We start from the raw sequence: 25,635 nt of genomic DNA on the forward strand, positions 1-25,635 counted from the left end.
AATATTATTCTAATTAATGTAAACATTAACTAAGAACTTGAAAAGTTGAATGCATTAAAATAGTTTGCTTGATTTTTTTTCAATTTGATAAAAAAAAGTAGTCCCCTGGCAAGCAGTACCCTGTCATGTTATATAGCAAAAGATACACAAATATCGAAAAAGCAAAAATTAATTCGGCTGATTATTTATTATGATTAAGCTGATAGTTTTGTAGCCCTTGTTAATTTTTTTTCTAATAAAATCAAAAATAATTTGGTTGGACAATTTTGTACAGATTTAAGACGTCCTTACAGAGAGTCACCCATATACATATATGTAATATATATAAATATATGTAATATTGATGTGAGTACTCAGATGAAAGGTCTCGATGAGTGTAACGTTGGGATGAGCTTATATCTTTAAAAATGTCAATAGTTTACAAAATACAAGGTCATTTCTTAATTATTGATATTTTTAAAGATGTAAGCTCATCCCGATGTTACAATCATCGAGAGCTTTCATTTGAGTACCCACATACATTTTGATATATTTTTCATATATTCATATATATAAAAATATATAAAATATATGAAAAATTGATGTGGGTATTCAAATGAAAGGTCTCGATGAGTGTAACATCGAGATGAGTTTATATCTTTAAAAATGTTAATAGTTCACAAGATAAAAGGTCATTTCTTAATTATGTAGCTAGAGATATAATTATATAGCTAGAGTATTTTCGAATGCAGCCTAAATACTTATCATAATAAATTGACTATCGGTAAGAATGATATGAAACCTTGAAAAAGCACAAATTCAAGTCAAAACTTTTGCAATGATACTAAATTTTACTAAAAAACCGTTTTTATCATATGACAATCCTGGATACAAAATTTTAACTTATTCTGATATTAATATAGATTTAATAAGTTTTCAGATGAAATCTACCAAAATTTTACAAGTTATTGCATTCATTAGCTATTTCGCAAAGAAAAAGTAAAAGTGTCAATTTTTAAGAATTTTGAAGAGTTCAAATTTTTATCATTCCTGAACTATTTATTTAAAAAAAATATATAAGTATGCAAATCAAAGCTTATTTAATAAGCCTTCAGATGCAATTTACAGAAATTCAATATGAAATCGCGTTTAATTGTTATTGTACGGAAATACGGTAAAAGTGAAAATTTTTGCGACTTAAAAAAATTTTTGAATTGCTGTAACTTCTAAACTAATCGACAGTTTTGGCTCATCTTAGAATTTAACCTCAGAAGGTTAATCAAGGTTGATCAAGTCAATTTATTTTTCTGTGTGTGGGAATTAATATATACTGATTGTACTAACCACAATCGCCAGATAGTTGCATTTATCAGCTTAACTTTGCAAAAATTAATAACCATTCTGCATAGTAGAAGCTACAAAATAAGGATGGTTACAGTTAACACAAAATTCTCTCCGTATGGTAATCGGTAGCCTGCACCGAAAAAATCGTTAGACTCTACCGAAAATAATCGGTATCTGCTACCGATTTTTTTTCGGTAGCAGCTGCCGATTTTTTCGGGAACTGCCGATTTTTCGGGAACCTCTACCGAAAAAAATCGGTAGCTGCTACCGATCGCCAATCGGTAGCCTCTACCGATTATTTTTTTCCGTGTACTAACAAACTTCTTAGTTTAAAAATTTTTCTACTCAAGAAGATGAAGTTCTTCAAAATTATTTACTTGATTCAAGTTAATTTTTTTTTCTGTGTATAAAAAAATCCTCGAGATCTAATAATAATAATAATAATAATAATAATAATAATAATAATAATAATAATTTATCGTAGGAATTTTTTCTACATCACTTTGGACTTTCTTCCTCGTTTTTAATGCAATAAAAGTTGACGTGAGCGACGAACAATGTGTTACATTACGTCCTATTCATTAAACCAGAATAAAACGTGAAAGAGAACAAAGAATAGTCTGTTCGAACGCCAAGAGTTGAATTTAGGTCCAATTGTTTCTTTTGCTCTGCTCATATAAGGTTTTTAATCGCCGTTTTGTAATTCAGCTCGATTTTAAGTTTCATTTAATTATAATGAAAAATTTTAACGAGGTATTATAAATATTATTAAAGACGCATTAGCGAATAATCGGACAAGTAGATAATTATTAACAAGGGACAGCTATCAAAATGTACCTGGAAAAGTTAGTTGTCAAAGTTGTGGTATTTTGTCGGCGTATGTCTGGCAAATACAGATAGAAGATAGAAGATAGAACCAGTCGGATGTCTGGATAATATAACGTCGTCTGAATTGAGGTACACGAGTCATGCAGTACACCGGGGGAGTAAATGGCACCAGTAAAGAGGGCCGAGCAATTTGTATCAAACGTAAGCCTCTGTAATTGCCGGAGCTTCTTACTCCTCTCCAGTACTTCTGGACCGAAATGTTCTCCCGGACACTTTACTTGATTTGCATATTGTAATTTATTGTACGGGGGATCTCAATGGTAAAAATTCATGTACATTTATTATTCCTTCATTATGTTTTAAACTTTAATAATAACAAATAATTTTATTACTTCATTAATAAAATTTTTTTTTTTTTTTCAAATTAATAAATATATTTCTTATTAAAAAATTAATAAATACATCTATATTATTAAGAGAATGATACAATTTTGTGGTCAGTGTATTTATATAATAAAATGGGTTTTTATGGTTAAATTTGGTATCATTGGAAAAGTCGTGACCTGAAGTTGCGCCTTTTCATGGTTTCATATTATTCTCACCAATAGTCAATTTATGATGATAAGTGTTTAATAGGCTACATTCGAAAATGCTCTATCTCTAGATACATAATTAAGAAATGATCTTGTATCTCGTGAACTATTGACATTTTTAAAGATATAAGCTCATCCCGATGTTACACGAATCAAGATCTTTCATTTGAGTACCCACATCAATTTTTTATATATTTATATATTAAATAAATATGTATATATAAAAAATATACCAAAATGCATTTGGGTACTCAAATGAAAGTTCTTGATGAGTGTAACATTAGGATGAGCTTATATCTTTAAAAAGGTCAATAGTTAAGAAAGTACAGTGCAATTTAACAAATATTGTGTAAAATATTTACATTTTTAAAGATATAAGCTTATCCCGATGTTACACTCATCAAGACCTTTCATTTGAGTACCCACATCAATTTTTCATATATTTATATGTATTAAATATATGTATATATGAAAAATATATCAAAATGCATATGGGTACTCAAATGAAAGCTTTTGGTGAGTGCAACATTAGGATGAGCTTATATCTTTAAAAATATCAATAGTTAAGAAAGTATAGTGCAATTTAACAAATATCTTGTGAAATATTGACATTTTTAAAGATATAAGCTCATCCCGATGTTACATTCATTAAGACCTTTCATTTAAGTACCCACATCAATTGTTTCATATATTTATGTGTTATATATATGTATATATGAAAAATATATCAAAATGCATATGGGTACTCAAATGAAAGCTTTTGGTGAGTGTAACATTAGGATGAGCTTATATCTTTAAAAATATCAATAGTTAAGAAAGTATAGTGCAATTTAACAAATATCTTGTGAAATATTGACATTTTGAAAGATATAAGCTCATCCCGATGTTACACTCATTAAGACCTTTCATTTGAGTACCCACATCAGTTTTTCATATATTTATATATCGATACTGTCATTCTAATACGTCGTATCCCACATTTAGAAAATTTTACAGCAGACGGTAAAAACAGTTCATTTTAACATTGATTAAATGGGATTCAACGGATGAAAATATTTATTTAAAAATATTAATTAAACTATTTGACCTTTAAATTTTTAATATGACTTGAATAATATTGTTGTGATTCTATTTTTCAAAAAAAGTCAATTTGTCAAATTTTGTGGGATACGACGTATTAGAATGACAGTATCGATATATTATATATATGTTTATATGAAAAATATATCAAAATGCATGTGGGTACTCAAATGAAAGCTCTTGATGAGTGTAACATCGGAATGAGCTTATATCTTTAAAAACGTCAATAGTTAAAAAAGTACGGTGCAATTTAACAAAAGCCATTATTTAATAAAGCACAATTTTATTTATTTATAGTTCACAAGTCACGGCTGTCATATAGTGACTGCAAGGTTGCTAGTTTTTCATTAAAAAATTAATGAAAATTTTTTTATTAATTTTTTAATAAAAAATTATTGAAAAATTTTTCATTAAAATTTGATCTAACAAATTTATAATTCTTTCAATTTTCTTTTAAAAATTAACTCAAAGATTAATTAAATTTTTTTTTTAAACATTTATAATGAATAAATCTATTCATTAATTCATGCATAGTCTTAAAGTATGAAACTAGTAGTAAAAATTACCATTCTACATCGTGAATAAAACTATTTTATCCTTGGCCGAGATTAATCGCAGTCTAATTTAAAAAACTAATATTGACGTCGTAGCGCAACCAAGAACAAAGGATTAATTCAGCTGTAAGCCCAGGAAATATTAATTTTAATTTTAATATCCCTCTAAAACTTAACGCTTATTTATTTTTCATCCATTTACGATCCAATGTTTGAAGATAATACAAAAACAGCGAGCAAAGAGATGAAGGTGCAGGGGTTGAAAGAAAAGGAACCAGTTACAGTCATATTTTAGTGAGTGTGGGACGACACTGTGATCTTTGACGTGTTTCTTTGTTGTGCTGTGTGTGTCTCAATCAGCCGACAGGCCACGAGCTGTTTACCAATAAATTTTCGTCATTGCTCCGCGGGAAATATCGATTTCTAGCTTGGATACCAGACAATTCTTTTCCATTCCTTATTTTTCCATTTATTTTTTCCGTTCGTTTCATTCAGAGGAACACATTCGCTGGTTCAACGCTTCGGTCTTCGAGTTTTACATTTTTTGGCACGAGAAACTTTTCAAATAATTCTGCAGCTTGACTCGGAAAAATATTATTGTCCCAATAATAAATTTATGAGGAAATTTAATTGAAGGTCGGCTTTTGATGATTATAAAGTAGTTGCGACACTTTTGGTTATATTATTCCGATCACAATGCAAGAGTCTTTTTTATTTGATCCAGCTCTTTATCTTCATCTTAGTACCTACAACCACACACTTATTAGATCCTCACTAAGCTCTGCATCTCTTGACGCAGTGACGCTAATGCATATTCAATATTAAACTCATGCCTGGAATTTACAGATCAGGCTAAGATATTTAAATTTTCAGCTGAAAAATAATATCATTTTTTCTAATAATTTTCACTTTTACTCCTAAATTTAAAAAACAAAAACAATTACAGAATTTATTCTGTTTATTTATGACGGAGATAATAATTTAGGTACTGTTAAGATATAAATTTAAATATATTAATAGCTAATAGCAACCTTGCAGTCACTATGTGACTGCCGTGACTTGTGAATTATAAATAAATTAAATTTTGCTTTATTAAATCATGACTTTTGTTAAATTGCACTGTACTTCCTTAACTATTGACAGTTTTAAAGATATAAGCTCATCCCGATGTTACACTCATCAAAAGTTTTCATTTGAGTACCCACATGCATTTTTATGTATTTTTCATATATATATATATATATATATATATATATATATATATATATAAATGGATGAAAAATTGATATGGGTACTTAAATGAAAGGTCTCGATGAGTGTAGTGTCAGGATGAGCTTATATCTTCAAAAATGTTTGTAGTTGACAAGATACAAGGTTATTTCTTAATTATTGATATTTTTAAAGATGTAAGCTTATCCTGATGTTACACACATCAAGAGCTTTCATTTGAGTACCCACATGCATTTTGATATATTTTTCATAGATACATATATACATATATATAAATATATGAAAAATTGATAGAGGTACTCAAATGGAAGGTCTCGATGAGCCTAACATCGGGATGAGCTTATATCTTTAAAAATGTCAATAGTTTTCAAGATATAAGGTCATTTCTTAATTATGTATCTACACGGAAAAAAGTAAACTGTAATAAATAACAGTCGATTTATAATAAGTAATGATCAACTGCTAAAAATTACCATTTCAAACAGTAAAATCGTGATTTTACAATTCACTTTATAATATTTATCATTTAAACGTTACAATTTACTCTTTACATGGAAGAAAATACTATTTCAAACAGTAATATTCGCTATGTGAATGTCTAAAATGTTAAAGTATAATAATTAAGAATTCAGACTTTGATATTTATCATTTCGTACCTAAAAAATGATGTTATGATATGTAAAAAGTATAAAATAAAGTTAGTAAATTTCTAATACAAGCAACGTCAATATTTACAAAGTAAAACGGTAAATTTTAAACGCAACGCTAAAAATCAAACTGTAATTATTGAATTGTTTGGACTGATAAAATGTATATTTTAAAAGTATAATTTTTAGTGTTTCAAACGTTAAATTCTCCCAGAGTGAGACCCCCTTCTCTTTCATCTGAGTTCCCCTTCTCCTCATAATATCGACTATATATTGAAATGGCAATTTTTACTGTTTGTAACTGTAATTTTTAAAGATGAAAGAGTCGTTATTTACTATAGTGACAGCTACTAATCACTTATTTTGGATATTAAATTATAAATTGTGGCTTTATACTTTCTACATTAAGTTCTGTAATATTTATATTTTGGCCACCCCGATGTCCGCTTTACTGTTTGAAACTATAAAAATTAACCGGAATCCGAGTGAATATTACAGTTTACTTTTTTCCGTGTAGAGATAGAGAATTTTCGAATGCAGCCTAAATACTTATCATAATAAATTGACTATCGGTAAGAATGATATTAAATCATGAAAAGTTACAAATTTAAGTCAAGACCTGTCCAATGACATTAAATTTCACTAAAAAAACCGATTTATCATGTGACCATCCTGGACACAAAATTTTTCTTATACTCTTAATAATATAGATTATTTGGAAACAATTTATGTTAATTTAAAAAAAATTTTAATTATGAGAATTTTGATAAAAAATCTGTAAAATTACCAAAATATTTTTTGATAAAATAGGATTTATATAGTTTTATCTAAAATATAAAAATAAAAAAAAAACTAAACGATCAATAAATGAAAACATGAGTGAATATTTAACGATAAAAAGTTTTACCAAATAATCAAAGTGAATATTTAAAAAAAGTATTTATTTACGGTCTTAAACTCTGACCGTGTAATAGGTATAAACTAGTACCGAATAAATACGATGTGGCACATTAATTAAACTTAAAGTTACTTCTTGTTCGATCACAGTTGCCTTCATTTCCATCCTCAGAGTGAGACCCACCCCTAGAGCCCGAGCACCAAGTAGAGGCATGACTACTGCAGTAGTCACCTTTTCATCCTCGCAGACAACCAGCCCACAAATAAAACCCCCGATACCCACCAACATCCACCACCCAGATGTATTACTATGTATCTCCTCGTTTGGCTGCAGAGCCACGTTCCGACTACAGTGTACGAATAGAGGAGTCTCGGAGTGTAGAAGCTCGGTAGGAGGAGCAGCTGCCAAAACTATTACGAAAATTTCGTGTTCTAAATACACACGCGGCAAGCCCGGAAACTTCTCTCTGCATTCCCTTTTCTCACCCTTTTCCCATTACCTCTTTATTCTCCATACACACACATGTACACATGTATGTAAACTCATACTCACACCTCGGTGCCTAACTTGTAATTTTTTTTACACTTTTTACTTCAGCACTCTATACTGCGCTATTATGTAACCTTAATGAATATCCGGTCTGACTATACGCTAAATTTTTCCACTTAAACAAGACATTTTCCCGTAATTGAAGATCTTGTCTAATAATTAAATTTTTAGTGCTCAAATTACATGATTGTAATTTACAATAAGATATATATATTTCATTTATTTTATCTCGGTCGTTAATGTTTGAGTAGTTTTTTGGGAACAAAGTTTTTTAAATTACTCGGAAGTTCTGACAAATTTATCGAGTTTAGATTTTTAGTTTCATCTAATGGAACAGTCATTATTTATTTATTTATTATCGTTTTTGTTGTAATTTATAACTAATAAAAAAAATTAGACATTTTAAGACTTAAAAAAAAACAACTAGTAAATTAATAAATTTTTTTTTATTTTTTATATTACTTAAAATTTATATTAAAAATATTTCAGAATGGATTTAAGTATATAAATTTTTCTAAGCCATTAATATTATTATCATTATTAATTTTTAAGCTAGATTAAAAAAATTAATAATAATAATTCGCAACCTTGCAGTCACTCCGTGACTGCCACACAGAAAAAAAGAATTATTTGTCTCAAATAAATCAATTTATTTAAGTCATTTTTTAAAATATTTCTTTACGACAACTATATATATATATATATATATATATTTGGTACAAGTAAATATAACACTTGACTTGAATTATTTTATTATTTGTCAGAAATATATCATTTATTTGTGGTAAAGATGCTAAGTTTGTCCGAAACAACGACATCTTTGGCATTAAAACTCTCAATTACTGCTCTCATGACGTCACTTGAACGTTGAAAACAAAACTTGAATGTTTTGATTGCAACTTAAGCTACAGCGACGTTTCAAAAAATAGTTTATTTGCATACATAATAGTGCTTGCATAAATAATATTAATTAATAACTATTTATTAATTGGGAATTAAAAAAAGTCATACCTAACCTATATGGTAAGGTGTTTAAAATATTATATTTTACGAAAACAAATATAAATTATCAACCTACAATTAACATTTTCATTCAATAGAAGACACGGAAAATATTTCATTATTCAACTAAAAGAATAAAAAATAATTTTTTTTCATTTTAAAGCCATTATAATTTCAAAAAATTGATAAAATTAATTTAGCAGATATTTAATAATTTGTAGAACTTTTGTTAACAAATAAATTATGGCAACAAAAAATAAGAAAAAAAATTGACATAGAAATTTAAAAAAATTAAAAATGCAATTTTTAAAAAATAATTTTTTAGAATTAATTTATTTGTTAAATAAAATTAAAAATTGGTGAAGTGACAGCTAACTTTAATGTTACAATAAATTTTAAAAGTTCATTATTGTCGTCAACTATGATTTATTTACCACAAATAAATCATATCTTTACCATGAATAAACTATTTATTTTACGCAACTAAATCGCTCAAATATATTATATATTTAACAGAAATAAATATTTATTTGACCATATCCAACTATCTTATATATTTGGCTCAAATAAATCTTATTTCGATCAAATATTTCTTTTTTTCTGTGCATGACTTATAAACTATAAATAAAAAAAATTTTGTTTTATTAAATAATGATTTTTGTTAAATTGTACTGTATTTTCTTAAATATTGACGTTTTTAAAGATATAAGCTCATCCCGATGTTACACTCATCAAGAGCTTTCATTTGAGTAACCACATGCATTTTGATATATTTTTCATATATACATATATATAAATATATGAAAAATTGATAGAGGTACTCAAATGAAAGGTCTTGATAAATGTAACATCGGGATGAGCTTAGATCTTTAAAAATGTCAATAGTTAACAAGATACAAGGTCATTTCTTAATTATTGATATTTTTAAAGATGTAAGCTCATCCCGATCTTACACTTATCGAGAGCTTTCATTTGAGTACCCACATGCATTTTTGATATATTTTTCATATATACATATATATGATATATATAAATATATGAAAAATTGATGTGGGTACTCAAATGGAAAGTCTCGATGAGTGTAACATCATGATGAGCTTATATCTTCAATAACATCATTAGGTGACAAGATACAATATCATTTCTTAATTATTGATATTTTTAAAGATTTAAGCTCATCCCGATGTTACACTCATCAAGAGCTTTTATTTGAGTATCCACATGCATTTTGATATATTTTTCATACATACATATATAAATCATTTATTTGTGGTATGTATTTCATACATACATATGTAAATATATGAAAAATTGATGTGGGTAGTCAAATGAAAGGTCTCAAGGAGTGTAATGTCGGGGTGAGCTTATATCTTCAAAAATGACAATAGTTCACAAGATACAAGGTAATTTCTTAATTATATATGTATCTAGAAATAGAGCATTTTCGAATGCAGCTCAAATACTTATCATCATAAATTGACTATCGGTGAAACTGATATGAAACCTTGAAAAAGCACAACTTCAAGTCCTTTGCAATGACCTTAAATTTCTCTTAATATTTCCTAATATTCTCTTAATAATATAGATGATAATAATAATAATAACACATATTAAAAAAATTTCAGAAATGATTATTATTATATAATTAATTTTTTTAAAATGCAAAAAAGTTAACTTATAGACTTTGATCGTAGATAACTTAATATAAGATGATAAATTCTAAAACTATATAACGAAAGAGAAATTCTGAAACGTGAATTCTAAAAAGGTTTTGTAAAAATACAATGTAAAGTAAAGGTATTGTATATTGTATAAAGTTGTAAGGACAGCAAAAGTTTAAGTAGCATTGAGAGAAGTACACTAGAAGCCCAAAGTTTTATTACCATAAGCTAAATTTACCCGGGAGGAATTTTCCGGGTTGCATAAATATACTTTGAGTTTGCTTCTCAAACTCAAAAAATAACACGATCAGTGCATTAAAAAACAAAAGTTTGTTAAAAATGCAGCCCGATGTGAATATTTAAAGAGAAAAAATAAATCCCGGAGATATTGAGGGCGAAAATGTAGACGAGAAACTCAAGTCAGCTTTTGGTCTATATATTTTAGTGGTATCTCGTATATTTGTCAGAAATGATAGGGCTCAGCAATAAAACAAAATGATGCGCTGGGATAGAAGATAGGACGCTGGTGGTTGGTTTGTTGAGCTGTGAATGTGATACGCGCTTACACAATAACAAGCTCAAGTGTAAGCAACAGTCACTAGTCACTGGCCATATATTTATATTCACACCTATTTACTTTGTTTTTACGTGTTTCTGTGAATTTATGCACGGAAAGTAACTGAGGAAGAGATTTACCCGGGAATGAAGAAAAATGCGCGTGACGTGCTATGTACTCGTGTGGATTGAGTTAATACTACTTTTATAGGGAGCAAAAAAGGCTCGCTAGTCACCGTGCCGTGTTACATGTTACACATAACATAACACATCAACGTTCCATCTAATAATGGAAATTCCCAGGGTTCTTTATATACTTGTTAGAGTATCAAATTTAGTGTCGGTAATTTCCGCTAGGTGACGCATGATTGCTGATTTTTCTCGAATCTAAAGAGTTAAGTTTTATTCTATATTTATAGAACAAATTTTGATATTTTCTTAAATGAAATAATATTAATAAATTAATAATATAATTTATTAATAATAATAACACGTATATAACATGTATAATAACATGTAAATAACACGTAAAAAAATTTTATTTACGTTTTCATTCGGTAAAACTACGAAAAAATTTTTTTTATGCATTTTTCGTTAATTATTCTTTTAGGAAATTTAATTCTCTACAAAAAAGTAGTGAAGTAGTTTCTTCGTAATCTTAACTATTAAAAAGTTATTGAGCTTTAAATACTCGCACAAAAGAAAATTTGAACGAAGATAGTTTCAAAGCATCTTTTCGAAAACTTTTTTGGTAACTGCATGTATTTATTTCAAAATTTATCAAACTAGATTGTTTCTAATATAATTAACATATGTCTTTTGGTGAAGTATTAACTGTGAATTATGAATAATTTTTCTCATTACAATTTGGATGTTTTTTCCTATGAGCAATGATTTTTTAAAATTGAACTTGAATTTCATTACGGAATCTGAATCAAGAGCAAGCTAGTACTCCCGGATGTATACTGAATTTAATTTTTTTATTTAAGAACATGTAGGACAGGTGAATATTTAAATTTTGAACACGATGCTGGGACGCTTTTTGACCGAATGAAAAATCATGAAACTTTGCAGAAGAACGTAAATAGAAGTCCTTCGTGACTTGATTCTTTTATTTTTAAATTTAATCATTGAAAAAAAAATGATAAATAAACAGGTAGAGTTCGTGCGTAAAACTGCCTTATCTCAGGAGTCATCACATATTTAAGTAAATAAGCTTGACTATAAAGAAATTGCTAATAAACATACAACCAATATAATCTATGAGACTTATTTAATTTTTTGGTTATTTCTTATTTTAGTTTATATTACTTATAAGACATAATTATTAAAATGCAGCCAGGTTAGGGTAAAAAACTAATTATCAACAAAAAATTTAATTTACTATATATCTTCATGTAGGCCGCAAGAGAGTGCTAAAAGTAAATTATCTAGTTTAATTTTATTAAGCAGTGGTTAAAGTATTTACAAAGTCTGGTAATCTCCTTCAGTGCATTTTACATGTGGTTCAAATAAACAAACCGATATATTCAATTGTCATTTGTTGTCACTGGTCCAGACTGAATTACCGATATCAGACTGTATACCATGTTTTTAAGAAAAAAATATAAATTACATAATCAAATACTTTGAAACAGAAAATGTGATACAACGTGGATTCTAAAATCATATCTGATTAAATTTTCTTTTATTGCGAGTATTTAAAGCTTAATAACTTTTTACTTGTCAGGATTACGAAAAAACTACCTCAGTACTTTTTTGTAGAAAATTAAATTTTCTACAAGAATAATTGACGAAAAATACAAAAAAAAATTTTTTTCGTAGTTTTACCGGATGAAAACGTAAATAAAATTTTTTTACGTGTTATTTAAATGGGAAATCAAGGTATCAAGCTGCGCTTTGGAGAGAATTTTTTTTATACCTTAGAGAAGTTTTTAAGACAGCAGCACTTGAAAAAAAAAATAAAAATGTTTTTTTTGGACTACTCTAATATACATATATAATATCTATAAATATATGAAAAATTGATGTGGGTACTCAAATGAAAGGTCTCGACGAGTGTAACATCGGAATGAGCTTATATCTCTAAAAATATCAATAATTACAAATGATATTGTACCTTGTTACCTAATGATGTAATTGAAGATATAAGCTCATCTTGATGTTACACTCGTCGAGCCCTTTCATCTGAGTACCCACATCAATTTTTCATATATTTACATATATTATAAATATTTATGTATGAAATATATAAAATATATGAAAAATTGATATGGGTACTCAAATGAAAGGTCTCGATGACTATAATGTCGGGGTGAGCTTATATCTTTAAAAATGTCAATAGTTCACAAGATACAAGGTCATTTCTTAATTATGTATCTAGAGCATTTTCGATATATAAAGCATTTTCGAATGCAACCTAAGTACTTATATTAAATTGACTATCGGTGATAATGATATTAAATCATGAAAAGTTACAAATTTAAGTCAAGACCTGTGCAATGACATTAAATTTCACTAAAAAAACCGATTTATCATTTGACTATCCTGGGCACAAAATTTTTCTTATTCTCTTAACAATATCGATTATGAAGCAAGATATAAAAATTAAAAAATAAGAAAATATCCTTAAATAATGATTGACATAAAAATTAATTAATAAAAATTTTTGAAAGAATAAAATTAGTTTTTATTTTTTTTTGGAGAATTTTTCTTCTATAAATTTTATTTTTAACTAAAAATCAAATTAATCTTTGCCCGAAATAAGCTTAAATAAAAATTAAACAGTTAATAAAAATAAAATAATAATTTTTTCGTTTTTCATGTAAAAAAATTTTTTTTCAAGTATTTATTAGATAATTTTACAAAAAATAACTTCAAACCGAAACGCTAATACAAGTTTGGTAAATTTCCTCAGCTATTTCGCCTACTCACTTGAGTCTGACAAGGGGTCGTTGGGGTGGCAGAGGGTGCGAAAGTACCTTTCCAGTGGCTCGAATGAGCCTCCAATTTTCGTTCGCAAGCTTACATCAAGTGGGTACATACTCGAGTTAACGACTTGATTCACTCTGAATTTCGGGCTTGGGTTCGAGCTGCCTAAAATCTTCTCCGAACGGAACGGTCAAAAAGACGGCAAGTAAATTAAGTAAAGAGATGTTCGTTAATAAGAACCACTAACAATAATCACAATTGTAATGGCGAAATAAACTTAATAAGCTTATTTAATATATCATTACTGGAATCAATATAGTGTCAGGAGTTGCGGGGTATTTTTTTCCGAGTTTAAAGATCTTCAGTGCACAGCGTGAAGGTAATACACATCCTCGGAAGGGTGATTGTATCCCAGGGGTTTATCCACCTGTCTTATCTTGGCGTACTTCAGTAGTTAATATCTCGGTGGTATCAAACGAAACGCCGGAAGGTAATCCCTAAGGCCGTTTCGTTACTCTCACACTCCCACTCACACGAGTTTTCCTCCGCTTTACACTCCACATTCTCTTTGTTCGCGAGCTTGAAGACACGCGAATAGAGTTCTGTCGAGTAACACTATCGCGTTGCCTTCTGCCGCGATTAAACAAATAAATTATTTTTTAGTGTTACACTTAAGCTAGTACTTGATTACATTTTTGTAAAAGTGGGAGAATATTTTAATTTATTAATTTTTTACTAGTACTTTGCACTCACTATGTGACTACTGTGACTTGTGAACTATAAAAAATTAAAATTTTGCTTTATTAAATAATGACTTTTGTTAAATTGCACTGTACTTTCTTAAATATTGACGTTTTTAAAGATATAAGCTCATCCTGATGTTACACTCATCAAGAGGTTTCATTTGAGTATCCACATACATTTTGATATATTTTTCATATATTCATATCTATACTAATAAATGGAAAGCCGGTTTTTTCGTCCGATTATACTGCAAAAACTACTGAACCGATCGGAATAATACTTATACCATAAGATGCAGCGTGTTTCGGAGAAGGTTTTAGTACATGATATGTTGGTGATTACTTATCCGGAAGCTATATTTTTAACTTCCCGCTAAGAAAATCGAAGATTTTCAAAAATCGGGAAGTTATTGTTTTCACCCCGTTTTGCAAAAATCGAGTTTTCATCAGATCTCGACGTTTGAAGGTCATAGGAAGCTTCCCTGACTACTCCCGCGAGGTTGTCATTGTGTGTGTGTGTGTGTGTGTGTGTGTGTGTGTGTGTGTGTGTGTGTGTGTGTGTAAACCGCTTATAACTTTTGAACGGCTCATCCGATTTTATCGAGGTTGGTGCCATTTGAAAGGGCTTGGCCAAACTTAGATTTTGAGTATAATTTGGACCGATTCGGATCAGTAGATTTTGAGAAATCTTAAAAAAACTAAGAAATAGTATATTACACTACGAGGGCAGAAAGTTGAGAATCCTGCACTGCGCATGTAGTGTTTACTAGTTTTCTTGCTATCCGGTCGAAAGTACGCAAACAATTGCGTTGAAAAAAATTGATGCCTGCACCCGACATTTGCCATATCAAAGCAAATTTTAAGGGAGTTGGGAAAGAACGGATAGGGGAAAGGGGGGGACCTACTCAGTGGGAATTTTTCCGTAATTGAAAAAATAATCAGACAGCCCAGACTGGGAATCGAACCCAGATCTTTCGGTTACGCGCCAAGGGCTGCTGGTCCGGAGGGCAGGCATCAAATACACCTGTCAATAAAGATACTAATTTATAATCTATCATATTACTACTTTTTTTTGAGAAAAGATCTTAATTTAATTAAATAAATTTAAAGTTATAAATATATTATAAATTAACTCTGATTTTAAGAATAAAAAAAAAACAGAAAAATGAAATAATAATCGTAAAATGCATAGAAAAAAAAATTAAGAAAAAAATCTGTCGCATGCGCGACTCGACCACGGCATAAAAAAGGGTCTTTCTGCCGTGAAATCGCAGCGGGAACCCCGTACTTTCGACCGGCGTAGTAAGAAATAGTATATTGCACATCTAGGGCAGTAAAATAAGAAATGTCTCAGATCACATGTAATTGTTGTCCGAGGCGAAGCCAAGGTCAATAAACATGTGATCTTAGGCTTTCTTATTTACTGCCCGTGGTGTGTATACTATTTTTCTCCTCGACGGAGGCGGAAAGCGGCATTTTTGTTTAGCGCAGCGGGAGGAAAATTGACGCTTTCCGCCCGGAGGTGAGAAAAAAAATTTTTTCAAATGTGATTTTTTTGGATAACTTTTAAGCGGCTCCACCGATCGATTCCGAAAACTAATCAGCTCTAGACAATAAAAAACCACGACGATCGCCATCAAGCTGGTCGAAATTGGTTAATTCGTTCGAGAGATATCGTAAACGAAAGAAAACCAAAAAAGATGTTTTTTCGAAATAACTCCGAAATTTTTGGTTCGATCAATTAAAACCTGAAAATTTGTTATGAGGCTGATAAAACTGCGTCGAATGACGCCAACTGTGTGAAAATCGGTTGATCCATTCAAAAGTTATTGCCGTTTGAAATTTCCAAAAGTAGTGTTCTATGAAACTTCTATCAGACTTTTGAGCTCGAAGAGCTCAAATGCATAGAAGTACTATCTATTTGAGCTTAGCGAGCTAAAAATGTCACATAAATTATATTTTGAGCTCAAAAATCTCAAAAACGTCAGAAGTACAATTTTAAGCGCCCAGGTATGGAATTAGCGGGAAGTTGCAGGGATGGCCTTTAGAGTGAACTGTTTTACTAATTTTTTTGACTTAGAAATAATGAATTTTTATTGTAACTAAATTTATTCTATTCGAATGTCATTTGCTTAAAATAAATTTTTTAATTCTATTGGTTATGTTTATATACTAGGCAGATTTCTTCACTTATGAGACCTGCAATTTCTTTAACTGAAACTTTCAATCCTCATTACATATTTTTTTTTCATATCAATTATTATTCATTTTTGTAAAAAAGATACGGGAATATTATAATGATTGCACATCGATAGTTACAATGAATATTAGCTAAAATAATTACATGGATAAGAGGTGCATGCCAATTCGATAGAATTGGGAATCTGTACAACTCAAAACAATACTTTAATTTCAAATCTAGATCTAAAAATGCAATTCTATAAAGCGCCCAGCGGAGCGGGCGAGTAACAGCTAGTATAATTTTGATATATTTTTCATATAAGTATTCATATATATAAATATATGAAAAATTGATGTGGGTACTCAAATGAAAGGTTTCGATGAGTGTAACATCGGGATGAGCTTATATCTTTAAAAATGTCTATATTTCACAAGATAAAACGTCATTTCTTAATTATATATCTAGAATTAGAGCATTTTCGAATGCAGCCTAAATACTCATCATAATAAATTGACTATCGATTCTAATGAAATGAAACCTTTAAAACGCACAAATTCAAGTCAAGACCTTTGCAATGACACTAAATTTCACTAAAAAAACCGATTTTATCATATGACTATCTTGAAAACAAAATTTTCCTTATTCTCTTAACAATATAGATTATGAATTTGATACAAAATAACTTTCTTTGGATCAAGAAAATTATTTTGAAGAGTTTTTTCTTGATTTAAAATAAAAGTCGTCAATTTTTTTTTTTAGATTAAGAAAAATTAATTAATTAACTAATTTTTCTCTTCAAATTAATTTTTTTTGGTGTAAGAATTTTATTTTTTTAAATTAAATTAATTTTTTTCTTTCAGTCTGGTAGAATAATTCTGGAAAAAAATTTTATTCCTTAATTTTATTTCAGAAAAATGTTTGGTATTTCCGAATCAATTTTGCAACATCTTAAATCAATATTTTATTGGATTAATATTTAATTTTTGAGTAGAAAATTGGTAATTTTTTTATTTTACGATAAATAACAATATATTTTGTAATTAATATCGCTTACTGTGTTTTTTCTATGAATTACAATAGGTTATGGGCCCAGGCTACAATAAAACCGACTAAAATAAGTACAATAGTTATTTATCTCGCAAAAATGATTGGAAAATCCTGAACTCTAAGCTTTTTAATAAAAGTTATCCCAGAAAACATCTCACAGTTTTAGTTAAAAAAAAAAATACGAACAAGTTTGATCGTCGCCATTTATTTTATTGCAGGAAAATGGTCTCGGAAACAAAACTAGAGAAGAAATTAGATGTTAACATTGGTGATCGTGATTTGGCTTATAAAAATTTATCCAAAGAATAAAAATATCGTTGAAGAACAAATTGTTATTGGTCGTAAAAAAATTTGAAGAGGACATAAATATGTAAGATATGAGAAATATTTGCACGTTTCTCTTCTATTCATCTTGAGAATATTACGAATCCTCGCTCGCGAATAGTCGGTGGAAACTAAAATATACAAATACACTCATACATATTCCATCCGCATCTCACTGTAGTCAATAAAATAGTAATGGTGTATGGTGTATAGCGCATAGAACAGTACACAGAATATAAGCAAAAGCATCTCACCGGTAAGCTGCTTACTGGACGTGAATCTAGCACCGTTTTATGGGAACTTTTATCGTTTTGTAAACTATATATCACCGACACTAACTGTTTCATAGAATCGCTCATATTTTATATTGTATTTTGTCTTTTATTTTTCCTCCCCACCATAAAAAGCTCTTTTTAGTTTCATCATTCGTGACCTCGAATCCTCACCCAGATTCGCCGAAAGAGGAAAAACTTTTGGGAACTAAATTACGGCTTAATTTTTTACCATTGTTGACTGTTACATCGAGATTCGGAGTTGAAAGATGAGGGTGAACCTCCAGGAAGTTATCTTCATTTTGTGTTATAGAGAGCGCCTAACTCTGAGGAAGCTTTCTCAAGAAGCTTCTGCGGCCAACAGTTTCTCCAAACTTTGACAATCTATATCGCCGACAGTACGTGTCTCAACACCTGGCGAAACTGCTAAACTAAAACAGAAATCACCACCCTATAAACCCTTCCCGATAATAAATTATTGATGGAATTTGCAGTTCATTCTAATGAGTCATTTTATAAAAGGGGATTTACATATTTTTTATATATTAATTCCTGTTTTTATGTAAAATTTTCCTAAAAAATATTTCTAAAATTTTTGACAATTATTAAAATTTTTTTTTTTTCAAAAATTTACAGATTTTTATTTTTTTTATCCTTAAAAAAATCAAATTTTAAGATTCTTAGATTTGATATATTTTTTAAGTAAAATTTCGTCAAATTTAAAAATACTTTAGTTGACAAAACTAAAAAAATTTTTAATTATTAAAAAAAAAATTTTAATTGATAAAAAATTAAAAAATTTATTTTTACTTGAAATTAAAATTAATTAAAAAAAATAAAATATAAATTACTAAATTTTTCATTTTCAATATAAATACAAAAAATTGCACATATCATATTGCGAATACATATAAATTTCTGTAAAATATTAAATCATACACGGAAAAAAGTAAACAGTAAAATTCACTCGGATTCCGGTTAATTTTTTTATAGTTTCAAACAGTACAGCGAACATTGGGGTGGTAAAAATGTAAATATTACAAAACTTAATGTAGAAAGTGTAAAAGCCACAATTTATAATTTAATATCGAAAATAAGTGATTAGAAGCTGTTACTATGGTAAATAACGACTCTTTCTCTCTCTTAAAAATTATAGTTTCAAACAGTAAAAATTGCCGTTTCAATATATGGTCATGCGCATCGACGAAAAAGATAGTACTAATGCTTTGCTAGAGCATTAATTTTACAAATGAGGAGAAGGAGAAGGTCCCACACTCGCAGAATTTAACAAGTGAAACAGTAAAAATTCTACTCTAGAAATGCATATTTTACTAGTCTTAGCAAATCAATAATTAAGTTTCATTTTTAGCGTTGCGTTTAAAATTTACATTAATAAAAGGATTTCTTGGTATTTTAGAAAATTTCTTTGTCTTTAAGAAATCATTTCTTAGTATTTAAAAAATATTTCTTAGTATTTAAGAAATATTTCTTATATACTAAGAAATATTATAAATACTAAGAAATGATGTTTAAAAATAATTTCTTAAATATAAAGAAATCTTCTTAAATGCTAAGAAATCTTTTTATCAGTGTACCATTTAATTTTGTGCATATTGAATATTGACGTTGCTTGTATAGAAAATTTAGTAACTGTATTTTATATTTTTTACATATTATGCGATCATTTTTTAAGTACGAAATGATAAATATCAACGTCAAAATTCTTAATTATTATACTTTAACATTTTCGACATTCACATAGCAAATATTACTGTTTGAAATAGTATTTTCTTGTATGTAAAGAATAAATTGTTGCATTTAAACGAGACAATGAATCCTAATTTTCAAACCTTTGATATTCATTTACACATTTCTGTTACATGAGTTTATCATTCTAGATCATCTTAGATTATCATCTTCTATAATTTGAACCAATGAGTTTAACTCATATTTTTAATGCTCAATTTTTATACTCAAATTTATATTTTTTTTGTATTTTTCATAATTATATTCCAAATTAAAGAAAAACGATTATTTCTTAATATCTAAAATTTTTGAAATTTTATATCTTCATTAGCTATATATGTACTTTTATTGTAACTCTTTTTGTATACTTTTGCCATCTGGCTATACTGCCTTGGCATTGAAATTAAATAATAAATAAATAAATAAATAAATAAATATTATAAAGTGATTATTAAAATCACGAGTTTACTGTTTGAAATTGAAATTTTTTTCAGTTGATCATTACTTATTATTTATTATAAATCGACTATTATTTATTAGTTTACTTTTTTCCGTGTAAAAAATGACAAAAGAATTTAAAAAAGCTACTACACAAATAATATTTTTCCATTTTCTTCATGATTCTGCGGCCAAAATACTTTTTAGAGAGTATCCATAGATTATTCCGCACGCAATCCGTTCTCCAGAAATAGTATCACTGTCGAACAATAGGAGTGCGCTATCGACATAACATACTGGAATCGTATTTCCTCTGAAAATCTTGTCCCTGGTCATACCTCCGCAATTGAGTATTCATCGAATGCACGCAACGTTACCTATTAACCCCCTTCGACCTCGGCGCACAGTCAGCCATTAAATATTCAAAAGCCATTTCGGTGAAAAAAATCAAGTGGATGTAGAACGAAGTTAAATAGAGAGTAAAAATCTCAATAAAAATATAAATATCAACACAACATTGATAATTAACTCAGCGCAAAAGCGAATGGTTAGAAAATAGATAAATAAAATAATATTTTTATTTATCATATTGAGGAGGTTGGAAAATGTGGGCATGTATGGAGATTGCAGATAATATATAGGTTTTAGTGGATGCTGGGATGTATTTATATTTGTTCCGTTTGAATGCAGCAGAACGTCGCTCGAGCATATCTATAGGATTATCCTTATTTTGTATCCGATCCACGTAAATGCTCGACCCATTCTCAACATGTGCGTTCCTGCTTTTTTATTCTTTTTATTCTTCATCGTATTTTTTTACTTCTTAGATTTTATTTTTACTTTAGAGCCCTGGAAAATAGCCTCCGGCTCTTTCAGTCAACTCGTCGCACTTCTGCAATTGTACAATCGTGGAAAAGAGCTTTGATTTTTAACCGTTTCATCTCTATCACTTTGATATTTTATATATAGCTTTCTATATATTTATCCTGATTTTATTGTTGGGATTTGCATAATCTCTTTATAAAGAGTCATTACGTTTAAGTGTTAAATTTAAAAAGGAAAAAAAGAATTATTAGTTTATTTTTTATAAAAAAATAAAATATTTAATAATAGTTAAGACATTGTAACGTGGCTGGTCTCGACTGTTCGTAGAGTGAAATAAATTTTGTATTCGAAAATAAATTATCTAAATTTATATTTAATAATTAACTACGAACTGGGCCGAAAAGACACGCTCGTTACACCCGGAGTGTAACCAACTCGAAGCCGTAGCTTATAAGAGTCGATGCTGCTCCAGATGCCTGTAGCTTTAGATTTTACGGCGGACCAAGCCGATAGCTTTCAAAGCTACAAATAGCTAAATTGATTTAATTCGCGTAAAGAATATGGTCCAGGGCAAATCGTGGGTGGCGATACTCGTTGAAAAGTGGGTTCAGCTCCGACACAAAACCAACCTCTACCGCGTACTGCTCCGCTGATCGCTTAGTTGGGAAAATAGAGCTAAATGGTCGTCAAATACAAATATTGAAAAATACAGCTCAAAGTAAGTTCAATACCGCGTCCAATTCTTACCAATATACCACCTGACTTACAACAGGTACTACTACCACTTCGGTGTGCTTTAACGTTGTCCAGCGTTGGTAGATTCCTCGTGGCTGCAGCTGGGCCGGTTACTGATTCAGGAACAGACGATTGAATCGAGGTGACCGACAAACCAGGATCTTCCTCGAACAATGAAACGACGCTTTCCTCAACAAAATGGCTGACTACTCGAGACCTCTTGAGTACACGACATGCCAAGCAAATTTATCTTGTATATGCGTCGTATTATTTAATTAATGTACGACATACTCCTTGTTAACTAATAATCAGAGTCGTATCGTACAAATATAGTTTAAAATGCCGTTATTATTTAATAGACGGTGTAAATTAATAAAATACCGAACATCACATTGTAACACGGTGAAATAATTACTTATATTTTAATAAATATATCAATTACAGAAGTATACATTATGGGGGTTGAACAAAGACTGCCTGCACGCGGCTTCCGCGTACATTAATTAACATTGAGTAGTGGGGATACGCTCTAGCGCCACTCTCAACGATTTTCGTATTATTAACAATTATCATCTAATTTCTAATCTGACTTACATGTTATCAGCAAACGTTTAGTATCAGGTGGTAAATTGGCGTTTACCCATTGTGAGCCAACTGGCCACGTTGCAACATTGATTTCATTAAAAAATTAAGATTTTTTAACTAAAAAAATTATTTGATAATAATTAAGCGGCAGGATGGCCGAGCGGGTTAAGTCATCATATCGTTAATTCGTTCGTACATCATGCCGTGAGGCGAGGGTTCGAGCCCCGACGGTTATTCGAATAGTTCCAAACCAACCGTCGGGGGTCGCTCCGGTAGCCGACTTGTACTGGCATGGGTTTTCTCTGTGGTTTCCCCATCGCCACTATTCCAACAGCCATTCGAAAGAGGTGAGGAATAGGGTAAATACAGTACAGGAAGCACGAGTCGGTCCACAGCCGCAAGAGATACGCAGAGATTATAAAAAGTTGAAAGAGCAGGTTGCGATATCTACGTGCGAAATTTGAAAGGCAGAAACTTTGAACGCAGTGAAATAGAGAGAGGCAGTACAATTATGATGAAAAAATTGTAAAAGGCATTTCTTACTGCTCTACAATGTAACAAATCTATCTACCTATTTGATAATAATTAAGACATTTATTTTATTAAAAAATTAATAAATTAAAATTTTTTTAATTAAAAAAATTTATTTTTTACATTAAATAAATTATTCAATTAAATTCAAGACTTTTATTTTATTAAAAAATTAATAAATTTAAATGTATAAATTCGAATAGTGACTGCCGGACTCAGTGACACTAGAGTCCGGGCCCGTGTGAGAAGGGGCTGCCCACAAGGTGGGGTTACCTCCCCTCTCATGTGGATCCTGGTCATCAATGAGCTCCTAGTGGCACTAGAAAACCTAGGAGTATATGCTGTAGGCTACGCCGATGACGTCGCACTGATGATTAAAGGCTCAAGCCCGACGGAGATGAGATGGAGAACACAACGTGCTCTAGATCTCATACAGAAATGGTGCATAGGAAAATCTCTAAGGGTTAACCCCAACAAAACAGAGGTGGTACTCTTCACCAAAAGAAGGAAGCTGAAAATTACGGCTCCCTCTATCTTTGGCATGGAGCTTAAATTTTCAAAGGAGGTACGCTACTTAGGCGTAACTCTAGACAGTAAGCTCACATGGAGAAGCCATATCGAGAAGCAGACCCAAAAAGCAACTGCCACTTTCTGGGCATGCAGAAGAATATTTGGCATAACATGGGGCCTGAAACCAAGACTGATCAAGTGGATTTACACGGCGATCTTGGTTCCACAGCTCACCTTTGCCTCTGTTGTATGGTGGCCTTCGCTTAAGAAGAACATCAACATCAAGGCATTCCTAAAAGTCTACCGACTGTCGTTGCTAGGGATAACTGGGGCTCTAAGAACCACAGCTACCTTAGCAATGGGGGCGCTCCTGAACCTGGAGCCCCCGCATATCACTGCAGAAGCTCTTGCTATGAAAACAGCAATGAGATTGCTCTTTAACGGACACTGGACAAGGGCTAGGACGGGACATGCAGCCATCCTAAGGGACAGGGGACTCGACAGATTCCTAACCCAAGGAGGAGACATGAGCCCTCGAAGCTACCACTTCAGACGTCAATACAAGGTCCTTATCCCAAGTAGGCAGGAATGGGACGAGGAAAACAAGAGCATCCTGTCCCCCATAGGGCTAGTCTGGTATACGGACGGCTCAAAAACGGACAAAGGGGCAGGAGCTGGAATTTATAGCAGTGGACCGAAAACAGAAATCTCTCTGCGGCTAGGGGACACTGCTTCGGTTTTCCAGACAGAGGTATACGCGATCTGGGCCTGTGTAGAGCACATTTCTAAGCTCAACCACAGGAACAAGCACGTGTACATCTGCAGCGATAGTTGCGCTGCGCTCAGGGCACTAGAACAAACTGAAGTGTCCTCGAGACTAGTGCGAAAATGCATAGACTCCCTAAATGAATTAGCAGAGTATAACAAAGTCAAACTACTGTGGGTGCCGGGCCATAGCGGGAACGCAGGAAATGACAAAGCAAATGAGCTGGCGAAAGCGGGAGCTCGTAAAAGAGACCCTGAACCAGTAATCAGCATAGCGGTGCCTTTTAGTCTCATAAAGCAACACGCTTCCCTATGGACTAATGACAAGTTTCAGGAAGTGTGGGCAGAGGCAAAAGGCATGATGCATACGAGGGCACTTTTTAAAGGACCCTCCAAGACATTAGGCTTGTCCTTGATAGGGCTCGACAAGAAGCTGCTAAGGCTAACTGTCGGGTATATCACAGGACACTGGCTAACCGGCAGGCATCTGAGACGCCTAGGCATCTCAGATCACTCGATGTGCCCCAGATGCCTATCGGAGGAGGAAACTCCTCTACATCTAATCCTCCATTGCAGAAAACTGACAACAGCCCGAAAGGACATACTAGGATTCTGCGATGGAGAGTCTATTGATATACAGGAGATTGGCGTGGGACAGTTGCTTCACTTCTTGAAGCAGACAGGCCTGGCCAATCTCCAAGCTATATAACGTAACCAACCTAGAAGGGCTGAGTACAATGGTCCAATAGGACTGAGTGCTTGGCTCAATGTCGGCTACAATATTCCCTCCCACCCTAATTCTAATTCTAAATGTATAAATTCGAAAAAATGTTTTTTTATAATAAAAAAATTATTTGATAATAATTAAGATATTTATTTTATTAAAAAATTAATAAATTAAGGTTTTTTAATTCGAAATTTATTTTTTACAATAAAAAAATTATTTGATAAAAATTAAGACATTTATTTTTTTTTTAAATAATAAATTAAAATTTTTTAATAAAAAAAATTTATTTTTTACATTAAAAAAATTATTCAATTAAATTCAAGACTTTTATTTTATTAAAAAATTAATAAATTT

The 25,635-nt window shown here is 30.6% G+C and overlaps 1 protein-coding gene across 1 annotated transcript; it reads left to right on the forward strand.

Annotated features, from left to right (window-relative positions):
• Positions 1–22,361: 22,361 nt before the first annotated feature.
• Positions 22,362–25,263, forward strand: LOC123268061. The gene is made up of 2 exons (XM_044732944.1): positions 22,362–22,416; positions 23,483–25,263. Exons 1-2 carry the CDS (start codon positions 22,362–22,364, stop codon positions 25,261–25,263), a joined length of 1,836 nt encoding a protein of 611 aa, XP_044588879.1.
• The last annotated feature ends 372 nt before the right edge of the window (positions 25,264–25,635 follow it).

Source organism: Cotesia glomerata, linkage group LG6 (assembly GCF_020080835.1).
Source record: "Cotesia glomerata isolate CgM1 linkage group LG6, MPM_Cglom_v2.3, whole genome shotgun sequence".
Taxonomy (NCBI): domain Eukaryota; kingdom Metazoa; phylum Arthropoda; class Insecta; order Hymenoptera; family Braconidae; genus Cotesia; species Cotesia glomerata.

Excerpts from the sequence above, each read along its gene's own strand:
- LOC123268061 (XM_044732944.1), top strand. The coding sequence starts at position 22,362 with ATGGCTGACTACTCGAGACCTCTTGAGTACACGACATGCCAAGCAAAT. Across the intron at positions 22,417-23,482 it reads ATGCCAAGCAAATTTATCTT|TGACTGCCGGACTCAGTGAC; the intron begins GTATATGCGTCG and ends AAATTCGAATAG.